Genomic DNA, 12,022 nt, shown 5'->3' with positions numbered 1-12,022 from the left:
TCCTAGCATGTTGGTATGTTCTACAAAGTTGTTCCCCAGTTCAAAACCTATCTCCTACTATAAGAATCAAGTCATTTCATCGATTTATAAAAAAAAATCCTAATACAATGTAAAAAAAGATAGTTTCCCATGGAAAATAAATCAAAATCCCATATAAATTTCAAATTAAAACTGGAGCTCCTAGACCTTACCAAATGGGCTCAAATTTTCAGGAGTGCTTCTGGGGACATAAAAGAACGAAATTCCGGTTGATGCAAGACAAAATAACAATTTTTGTCTTTTTCATAGAAACGTGAACCACGCTACTCTCCACCCCACAGTGCGACCACTGTTCATTGGGGCATACCCCACTACTACTGCTTCTTGCTGGGCTGTGCTTCCCCGAGCGGCAAAGACGCCAAGACAGACTTTGGCACCCAACCTAGCCAAAAACCCCCGTCCGCCTCGAAAAGTATGCCGAAAACCATCAAGACTGAAATGCCATTTAACTTTATTTCCACATTTGCTCAAACACACACACAGAACCCACTTCCCCACCACCAAGTCCTCCACCCACATGGATCGAACGAGGCCAGAAAGAACCCAGTTCCAAGTTTTGTCCCACTTCCGGGACAAACCCCGGAAATGTGATTGCTTTGCCGTTAGGCCAAGGGTTTGTCCTCACTTTTTAAAAAAGAAGAAGAAGAAGAGGTTAGTGGGACGACGCCACACTTCTTTTGGGCTGGCTGGTGTTGAGCTTTTGCTGCAAGTTTTCGCAACAGTTGTACTTTGAGAGGGAGGTGTCATCGACTGCTGCACCAGAACACGGGGGCCAAACTGGGTGCTAATCCCCGGGAAAGTCCGTAAAGATCGGTCGTTCGGAACAGTACACCGGACCACCGCACCACACCGGTTGGTTTGGAGTAGAGTTGGTTGGACAAAGTTTGAAGGACTCTGTGGTGGAATATTAGTTGGAGAGCTTTGGTGCGTGGAATTTGGTGGCATCAAACTGGTGGCTATTGATGTCGAACTTGTGCAATAAATAGTTGTTGATGCAAGAGAGTTCGTGCAAGTGCAATCAAGTTAAAAGGGTTTCAAGGAATTTTGAATAAGGAGTTGTGGTTGAGCATAAGGTACTTTTGCCTTCAGTGAGTATTAATTCATTCTAAGAAACAAGTTGATGTAGTACTTCTAACTAGACAGATACCATCTGAAAGTTTTGATAAAGACAAGTTTGCTAATAATCTTAGCACTAATTAGATATCACGCTTTCAATTGGAATATATACAACCGTTTAAAAACTGTTGTTCAGTGCATAGTCTTGAAATTTACAGTCCCATCATCCAGAGAGAGCAAACTCTTCCTCGTACTTAAAATTGCGAATCAAAATCCAATCACGAATCGCCCAACGAAGCTACAGTGCAGCATGTCGGTACACATTCCACAAACCATTCACCATCAGCTGGTCGCACCAAAAGCCAGCATTCTCTGATTGTAGTGTTGCCGTTTGAGCCATCGCCACACCAAGTCAGGGTGTGGTTTGCCTTAATTTCCGGTGGCCAAGCCCGCCCTCCTTCCTCCTCCCCCCTGGGCATGATTGTGACACTTCAGGTGCACCACAAAACGACACACGTTGCGCCACTACAATAACCATGATGCCAACGAGTTCCAACCAACAAACGATACACGGCTGGCCGGTTCTACAGGACTCTCTATCTCTCTGGAGGTGGCAAGAAGCGTCTCTCGGGTGGCATCCGGAAATGCTTTGCAAACGATACCCGGCTGTGATTTCATTCAAGGGTTTTTCGGTCAGGATGGCGGCAGTGTTGCCAAACTTTAGAAAAGAACTTTTGTTGTGACTTGGCCGGAGTTTTTTTTCTGATTTTTTTTATTATTTGTAAAACTTTTTATGTCATTTAAAGTTTTAGAACAAAATATTTAATTTGTTAGATTTTCCTTAAATATTTATATAGAAGCAATTTTTGAACAAACAATAACGCAGGACGGACTAAAAAAACATGAGATAATTATAAAAAACCAGCAAAAAAAAAGATTGAATGATTTTTCTTTTGAAAGTCATGCAAAGCATCATTATTCTTTGATCACATGATGCAAACCTGGCCGTTTTTTGACAAATAGTGCGGTTACAATAATCGAAATTGCATAATGTCATATGATTAGCAATCGATAAAATTATCGTCAATAATATTATCGTGATATTGGTTATCATTATTGTTATTTCGATAATTCTCTCGGCAATTATATTATCGCCAAAAATAAATGAAAACTCATTTTAAAATCTTTCAAAAATCAATTAATTCCTTCATAGCATGTTAAATAATATTATCGCCGAAAACAAATGAAAACTCTTTTTAAAATCTTTCAAAAATCACTTAATTCCTTCATAGCATGTTAAATTTTCAATGCTTTCACTAAGATTATATTTTTTGAAAATGTTGTAAGTTTCAAAGTTAAACTATGTACTCAAAATTAATCACAAAATACCGTATTTTTTCGAAAAGTTTAATGATTTGCATTCTGGGTATTGAACGAATGGACATTTGTTATCCTTTTTCATTTTATGATATTTTTTTTAATATTAAAATTTTCATAAATAACCGGATTTTTCGAATATAATCAAATTTTTAAAATAATTAATATTGGTATCAAATGGAGCGATTTTTTTTTACTTTTTTCGCTCTATTACTTTTTTGAAAATAATATTTTTTTCACAAATTATCGTATTTTTTCGAAAATACTAATGGGTAATTCTCCGCCAACTCACACAGCAGTTGCCCCGACCCCTCTTCGATTTGCGTGAAACTTTGTCCTAAAATGTAACTTTTGTCCCTGATCACAAATCCGAGGTCCGTTTTTCGATATCTCGTGACGGAGGGGCGGTACGACCCTTTCCATTTTTGAACATGCGAAAAACATGCGAAAAAAGAGGTGTTTTTCAATAATTTGCAGCCTGAAACGGTGATGAGATAGAAATTTGGTGTCAAAAGGACTTTTATGTAAAATTAGACGCCCGATTTGATGGCGTACTCAGAATTTAAAGTTTTAAAAATTATCCCATTTTCCGTTACTCGACTGTAAAAAATTTTGGAACATGTCATTTTATGGGAAATTTAATGTACTTTTCGAATCAACATTGACTCAGAAAGGTCATTTTTCATTTAGAACAAAATTTTTCATTTTAATATTTCGTGTTTTTTTCTAATATTGCAGGGTTATTTTTTAAAGTGTAACAATGTTCTACAAAATTGTAGAGCAGGCAATCACAAAAATGTTAATAAATAGACATAAGGGGTTTGCTTATAAACATCACGAGTTATCGCGATTTTACGAAAATTTTTTTTGAAAAAGTTGGTCGTCATCGATCATGGCCGTTCATGGTCACCCGCGACAGACACTTACGACGAAACAAAGAGAAACGCAAAAAGTAACTTTTTCAAAACTTTTTTTCGTAAAATCGCGATAACTCGTGATGTTTATCAAAAAAACCCCTTATGTCTATATATCAAAATTTTTGTAATTGTCTGCTCTACAACTTTGTAGAACATTGTTACACTTTTAAAATAATCCTGCAAAGTTATAAAAAACACAAAATTTTAAAATGAAAAAAATTGTTCGAAATGAAAAAATGACCCTTCTGGGTCAATGTAGATTCGAAAAGTACATTAAATTTCCCATAAAATGACATGTTCCAAAAATTTTTACAGTCGATTAACAAAAAATGGGAGAATTTTTAAAACTTTTTTAGTGTTTTTTTCGATGAAAAATACGTTTTTTTGGAATTCTGAGTACGCCATCAAATCGGGCGTCTACTTTTACATAAAAGTCCCTTTGACACCAAATTTCTATCTCATCACCGTTTCAGGCTGCAAATTATTGAAAAACACCTCTTTTTTCGCAAGTTCAAAAATGGAAGGGGTCGTACCGCCCCTCCGTCACGAGATATCGAAAAACGGACCTCGGATTCGTGATCAGGGACAAAAGTTACCCCTTAGGACAAAGTTTCACGCAAATCTAAGAGGGGTCGGGGCAACTTTTCCCGAGTTCGTGTGAGTTGGTAGAGAATTACCCATACGGTATTTTTGGAAATTTTATTATTTTCCAAAGAAAAAACTCTTTTCATGTGCATGTTTTGAAAATTTCAATATTTTCGAAAAATACGGTACTATGTGAAAATTTTAGTTTGTAACATAAAAAAAAGTCTAATAATGTGAAAGAGCATAACATATTTCGTATCGTTTGACACCCAAATTGCACATTATGAAAATGTAGCTGGGTAATTCTCTACCAACTCACACGAAATCGGGAAAAGTTGCCCCGACCCCTCTTCGATTTGCGTGAAACTTTGTCCTAAGGGGTAACTTTTGTCCCTGATCACGAATCCGAGGTCCGTTTTTTGATATCTCGTGACGGAGGGGCGGTACGACCCCTTCCATTTTTGAACATGCGAAAAAAGAGGTGTTTTTCAATAATTTGCAGCCTGAAACGGTGATGAGATAGAAATTTGGTGTCAAAGGGACTTTTATGTAAAATTAGACGCCCGATTTGATGGCGTACTCAGAATTCCGAAAAAACGTATTTTTCATCGAAAAAAACATTAAAAAAGTTTTAAAAATTCTCCCATTTTCCGTTACTCGACTGTAAAAAATTTTGAAACATGTCATTTTATGGGAAATTTAATGTACTTTTCGAATCTACATTGTCCCAGAAGGGTCATTTTTTCATTTAGAACAAAATTTTTCATTTTAAAATTTCGTGTTTTTTCTAACTTTGCAGGGTTATTTTTTAGAGTGTAACAATGTTCTACAAAGTTGTAGAGCAGACAATTACAAAAAATTTGATATATAGACATAAGGGGTTTGCTTATAAACATCACAAGTTATCGCGATTTTACGAAAAAAAGTTTTGAAAAAGTTACTTTTTGCGTTTCTCTTTGTTTCGTCGTCCGTGTCTGTCGCGGGTGACCATGAACGGCCATGATCGATGACGACCAACTTTTTTAAAACTTTTTTTCGTAAAATCGTGATAACTTGTGATGTTTATAAGCAAAACCCTTATGTATATATATTAAAATTTTTGTAATTGTCTGCTCTACAACTTTGTAGAACATTGTTACACTCTAAAAAATAACCCTGCAAAGTTAGAAAAAACACGAAATTTTAAAATGAAAAATTTTGTTCTAAATGAAAAAATGACCCTTCTGGGACAATGTAGATTCGAAAAGTACATTAAATTTCCCATAAAATGACATGTTCCAAAATTTTTTACAGTCGAGTAACGGAAAATGGGAGAATTTTTAAAACTTTTTTAGTGTTTTTTTCGATGAAAAATACGTTTTTTCGGAATTCTGAGTACGCCATCAAATCGGGCGTCTAATTTTACATAAAAGTCCCTTTGACACCAAATTTCTATCTCATCACCGTTTCAGGCTGCAAATTATTGAAAAACACCTCTTTTTTCGCATGTTCAAAAATGGAAGGGGTCGTACCGCCCCTCCGTCACGAGATATCAAAAAACGGACCTCGGATTCGTGATCAGGGACAAAAGTTACCCCTTAGGACAAAGTTTCACGCAAATCGAAGAGGGGTCGGGGCAACTGCTGTGTGAGTTGGCGGAGAATTACCCATATGTATTTTTTATATTTTTATAGAAATTATCTGTATATGTTTTGTGCTGTAATGATGTTTTTTGACAGATTTGAAAAGATGTTTTGGGGCACTTCCCGGGCGGAAAGTGAGTTGGTGGATATAGCTCTATTTTCGAAAAAATATTTTATGAACAATTTTGAGTACAAATTTTACTTCGAAACTTACTAGATTTTCCAACAATATATTATGATATTGACTATCGTTATCGTTATCGATCCTCGATATTTTTTTCGTTTACAGCCGTGATGATAAGGATTTAAAATATTCTTAAATATCTCAGTTTACACCGATAATTCAATTGAAAAAAAAATTAAAAAGACAGTTTTTTCATGTTTAAGCTAAGCTAATAAAATAAGCAAAAGTATCATTAAATACACAAAGATTTGTTGTAATGTTTGATTTGAATGAAATATTGCTCATGCATTCCTCATTTTAGGTGCATCAATATTTTTCCGTGCAAGGCTCTAGACATTTTTCGAGTTGGTCATACAAAATGAGCTTGTAAATAATCGAAAATTTGTATCTAGAGAAAAGATTTTTTGATCCATTTGGCGTCTTCAGAAAAGTTCTAAGTTATGTTTGAGACCTTATGGAAAAAGGTACACGGAAAAAAATCTTATTTTTATTTTACTTTTATTGACTGGAATTTTTTATCTGTTATAATAGAGGTCCAAAATATGTAAACATTTTCTTAAAATAAAGTTTTAAGAAAATTTATACAAAATTTTGAAATACAGTTTTAGATCGTCGCCATCGTGCTAACTTGTCGTACGTGCATTTTGGGCCAAATTGAGTTAAGAACGCCATTTTGTGCAGCTCACAATGCCTCACCTTTTGACCTTCACAGATCCCAAAAATTCGATTTCAATCCTGAGATATTCAACAAAAACCGAAAAAACTCAGTGCATTTTTGTCACTTTACATATGAAAGTAGTTTCAATATTGTCGTGCTATCTTGTCACTCCATGAAAATTGATGTAAGTGCGACAAAAGGCCAAAGGGATTTTAGGCCAGGAAAGTCAGGATGCGTTTGTCGCACGTACAAGCTAGACTACCGTAAACATTTGTAATTATAACTCGGGACTCCAGCAACCAACTTCAACCAAACTTTGGGACAATGTACAGAATGGTCAGCCAAACAAAACGTGTTTGTTATTGTTTACATTGCGTGCTCTCGTTTTTGAATATTCAAGGTCAAACATTAAAACGCGTTTTTCTCGGAACGTCGAAATGGCGGGTGCGACAAGATAGCACGACGACGTCGAGATGCAATGTCGAATGTGATAATGGAAAGAAAAAAAACATTTTTAATAAAGTGCACCGTTCTCCAGTTACAAGAATATTTCAGGAGATTTTTTGTTTCAAAAATGTTTGAATGTTAAAAAATTTAACTGCTATGAAATTTTGCGCTATTTTTATTTAAAACTATTTCAAAATCATTGGATCAAGAATTACCTGTTGAATGGGCTTAAAACTCATATTTTTGACATCTCAAATGTTGGGCTTAGTTTTAAAATCAATATTAGCAGACAATTTCACAATGTTTTTCAATATTGAAAATCAAAAAGCTATGTTGGTGTAAATGTAAGGCGATTCTTTGAGCTGACACCCTGTCGTGGTGCTAGATGTGGGACGACGTTATCGTCCGTAACACGAACCGATTGCTTACGAGATATCACGAGGTGAAAAATGAGAGCTAATTAGATGACACAAAAAAACTTCATTTTACCAAATTTAAGCTAAAGTGGCCGTATCTCAGCAACTAGCAGTCCGTTCATCAAAGTTTGCTTTTCCATCGTCGAGTATTTTCCAATTGCGAAAAAACTGAACATTAAAAAAATGCCGTTTTGATTTTTCATTTAAAATTTATAATTAGAATATTATTTGACAATGTATAGTCTAATTAATTCATAAATATCAGTTATGCTGTGTCAAAAAAAAAGAAACTTAGAATAAGTGGAAAAATATTCTACTAAAAATTAATAAATAGCTTAAACAGCGTTTTATTTTATAAAAAAAGAGTTTAAAATTGTTTATGCATTGAGAAAAAAAACAATGTTTGAAAAAGGAAGGAGACAAACCCATTGAGATGACGACTTCCATCATAGTTAAGTTAAGTAACGCTTTTCCTATTCTTAGTCAAATTATTGTTAATCTATGGCAAGCAACCAGAACATCAAAAATGTTTTTTTTTTTACATGAAATATCTTTAACAAGATTTGTTGAAAATGGATAAATGTATATAAATCATTGAAGCTATGTATATTTAGAGACCTTTTTGCCTTCCTCACCTCACTGAGGCAAGGCTATAAAATCACTCGAAAAATGAACTTCTTAAATACGACTCCTAGATATACCTTCACGTATACCTATCGACTCAGAATCAAATTCTGAACAAATGTCTGTGGGGATGTGTGTAGACATGATTTTTTTTTCCACACGATTATCTCAGAACTGGCTGTACCGATTTTGGCCCGATCCGCCTTATTCTGTTCGTTTTGGGGTCCCCTAAGACCCTATTAAATTTTATTTTGTTTAGTGAAGTACTTTTAAAGTTATGCAAAGAAAAAGTTTTTTTGTGGCTACAAAAAAGGGTGATTTTTGCATAACCTCAAAGGCCGGGTCTTTTTGCTTTTTTGACTTTTTGACCACGCGGGGGATTGGCAGCCACACCCCCTTGCATGCGTATCGCCCGGTTGCCACATTGTTTAAGCAGTGTCTGCGTCTCTTCTGGAAAAAAATCTGTATTAATTATGTTTCTGCATCATTTTGTCTCGACAAAGATTTACACGAACTTTTTACTGAAATATATAACTCATGAGACTTTTCACCTTTATTTTGAAGAGTTGCTAAAATAAAAGAATTGAAAATTGCTGTTCAAGTAAAATCAATAATAAAAAAATGAAAAAAAAATTAAAAAAAATAAAAAAAAACTCTTAAATTAATTTGTAAATACCACCTAAAATACAACATGAATGCGAGGAAGGCACCAACCACCTTAAGGTGGATTAAGTAACGTTTTTTTTTATTTATTTTTTGTTCATGGTCATGTTTGCAAGACTGGAAAAAACCTCACAAAAATATTACAGAAAAAAGTATTGAAAGAATTGCAAATCTCACAAAAATATTACTAGAACAAGAAAAAGCACGAAATTCCTTGAAAATATATTTCAATAAAGATTTTTGAATCAGAAAACTTTAAAATTAACTGCTATTTTTTTAAACTCAAAAAATATGTAACAGATGTAGGCATAATTGAATGGAAAAAAATATCTTGGAACAATAATTGAATATATTTAACCAAAATTTTATACTTTCAAAATTGAATTCAACCTTCTATCTCACATCATGTTGTTTAATTTCTGTGCATAGAGAGTGATTTTAAATTTTCCATGAAATTGGTTTAATGACTATACGTTAAATTCTCTGGAAAATTTGCAACAGGTCCTAAGCACCACCTTTTATAAACGAAACCAATTACTTATCGGTATTCGGTCAATTAACAAACATTCATTTTCAAAAATGTGTTAAATTGATGGCCGACATGGCCAATTGCAAACTTACTCAGAAAATTGATTTATATTGGCTTCAAAGACAAAAGGTTCTTTTAAAAAATAAACTAAAGTAAATAATAAAATCTTTGTTAAATTTAAGCACAATTTTTTCAGCTCTCAAGTGTCAAAAATGGTTTATTTTATTGGATTAAGGGAGCGTTCTTTTTTTTCGTAACGCAAAAAATAATGTTTTGACTATCTTCTCCCTCATTTATAACAAAATCTCCATACAAATTTCAAAAATTTTGTATGGAGCGTAACACGGCCATTGCTCCCCCCCCCCTCTCCTCCCTTTGAACTGTGTTACTTATTATCATATTATCATATTCGCATTCGCATGGAGACAGTATTTTTAGCGGGTTGCAGACTGGATTTCGTCATGTATACGTGATGTTTGTCCAGCCCAGGTTCAAATAAAATTCATGTAATTTTTAAGTTTGTTTTTACAGTCATCATGCAAAGGATCATGAATGCTGAATGCATTTGACTGTTACAGCACTTCAAAGTGCAATGCCAAACTTTTTCACAAAAAAGGAAATTCCGACCAACTGTTCCATTAAAAAAAAAATGTGTCCCAACGCTTTCGGCAAACAAATGCAACAAACTTGCCGAAATTTGTTCCTCGGGGCGACAGAAGCCATCATCATCATTTGGCCAGGGGGACATTCCGGGTCAACCCGAAAGTGCAAAACTTGACCGGGATCAGCAGCACACTCTGGCCATCATTGGAATTCCTGCGGTCAAGTGGAGGTGACGTGATGAGGGTTAGAGGTTGAGTGGGGAAGAGGGGAGGTGTAGGTGAAAGACACTTTTACGTTTGGAATAGTTTTCTGTGTGGTGAGGGCGAATATGTTGAAATTAGGAAACTTTTGGTGAATGGAGTGACATTGTTTGGTTGCAAATATGCCAAGTCGACGGTGAAAATGGAACAGTTGAAATGAATCAGTTGTTCGATATTTAGGGAACGGTTTTTTTATTCAAAAACTTTCCTGTTTATCTTGCAATTAGTTTCTAGGGCAGAAATTAATTTTCAACAAAATTTACTAAATTACTAGAAAAAACCAAAATAAATGCAACCGCTTCAAGATAATACCCACAGCATGTAACGAAATCTCATAAAGCTCCAAACCAGTTGACAGTGTGCAGCAGCTGGGGAAGTGTGACGACAGTCAAGGCTTTCGTGCTGACAGCTTGTTTACCCCTAACATCATCACTTGCAATTATGCCTTCATTTTGCCAAGTATTTCTCATTTCCGCTGTCAGCACGAAAGGATGATGCTGTTTCTTCCTTCCAACTTGAATTTTGGTTGCCCTGAAAACAACGATTCACTTTTAAGCGAACACTTGTTTAACATCAAACCTCAGAAAAGCTCGATTTTAAATTCAATTTTTTAAGTTTAAAAAGTATTAGGAAATATAAGAGAAAATATGATTAACTGAGTTATTTCAAATGTTAATAAAATCAGGGATCGCTGGTTGATGCTCAACCAGCACTAGACAAGCAAATTCCAGCGAAAATTCTACGGGAGCTTTCATCCATGCACATCAGGGAAATGAACATGTTTTCCGCGAACGAGAACAACAATTTGAGTAAGAGTAGCAGCAAACCAGAATTCTAGTCATTTTGTGATATGCTGCGGACGTTGATGAAACTCTCGGCTGAGTGAAAAGCTGGTGAAATTTTTGTCAGTTGAAGGGTAAATTAACTCTGGGAATTTAGTATCATATTCTATAAATTGAGGAACGTTGTGATTTTTTTTAATTATTTTGTTTGAAATTTCTAAATAGTATCTCTATCTATTTTTTACGAATCATCATTCTGGAAAATTTCAAATGTGAAGATTGCCAATAAATGCCCCTTGAAGTTCCAATTCCCGAATTAAGTTGACTGCAAAAGAAATTCTACTATCAATTCTACTCAGAACAAAATTCGAACAACATCTTACCTCTCATAACTGCTGTAATACCACCACCCTCCCTGATCGGTCTGGGCCCAGGTCATTCCGCCAGTGTACCCCTCAACGTTCCACCGGTCAAAAGTCGAAAAATTACACCCTTTATGAGCCCTCATGGCGTCGTAAACTGTGCCGGAAAAACTTCCCAGCTGAACCAGACCGTACTTTTCCTTCTCACTCCCAACTCGAAACTCCGAGTACTGAGCATTTCCCCGGCTTCCGTTGGAAAATTGCAGCTCAATAAACAGCTCGTACCGGTCCATCGAGGTCAGCTGGTGCAAATTCTCCAACCCGATCCAGAAATTGGTGGTTGGATTTCCAAACCCGTTCCGATAGTCGTTCCAGCCTCGCTTGAAGCTGATCGAACTGTCAACTCTTTGCTGAACGACAATCCATCCGCCGCCGTTTGTGGTCATGTCACAAAACGTTGTAACGGGCTTTGAGTTGTGAGATGCTTTTAAATTGATCAAAGATGATGACGTTTTTCCTTCGTAACAGGATGCTGAGGAATCTAAACCTTGTCTGGAAGTTAAAATTGTTAATTTGATACCAAATCAGAATTTTTTAACATTTAAACCTAATTTGTTTTGTCACGAACGAAAAATTCACATTTGCACTGTGTTTCAAATCAGTCATCTGTTTTTCCAACTTTAGAAACCTATAATATGAATACTTCATATAATGCTGTCATAATCGGTTCAAGAATCAGTCAATTACTTGCTCTGTAATATTTCCAAGCGTTCCTGAATCATGGCGAATTGAGCTTCACAGTCGTCTTCATTATCTAGAGCTACCTTTGGTACTATTAAAAATCCACTAAAGATGATCAGTGATCTAACAAAACTTGTTGATACCATCGTGAAGGTCT

General features: G+C 35.3%; 1 protein-coding gene across 1 annotated transcript; it reads right to left on the bottom strand.

Moving 5' to 3' along the window:
* Positions 1-10,670: 10,670 nt before the first annotated feature.
* LOC120421041 (ficolin-3-like) lies at positions 10,671-11,689 on the bottom strand. The gene is made up of 2 exons (XM_039584185.2): positions 11,146-11,689; positions 10,671-11,087 (listed from the first exon to the last, which is right to left on the bottom strand). The coding sequence occupies exons 1-2, from the start codon at positions 11,568-11,570 to the stop codon at positions 10,997-10,999; spliced, it is 516 nt and encodes a 171-aa protein (XP_039440119.1). The 5' UTR covers positions 11,571-11,689; the 3' UTR covers positions 10,671-10,996.
* Positions 11,690-12,022: the final 333 nt, after the last annotated feature.

The sequence above is a fragment of the Culex pipiens genome, chromosome 2, assembly GCF_016801865.2.
Source record: "Culex pipiens pallens isolate TS chromosome 2, TS_CPP_V2, whole genome shotgun sequence".
Classification (NCBI taxonomy): domain Eukaryota; kingdom Metazoa; phylum Arthropoda; class Insecta; order Diptera; family Culicidae; genus Culex; species Culex pipiens.
The sequence above is the reverse complement of the archived record's forward strand: the minus strand, read 5'-3'. Positions and strand labels throughout refer to the sequence as shown.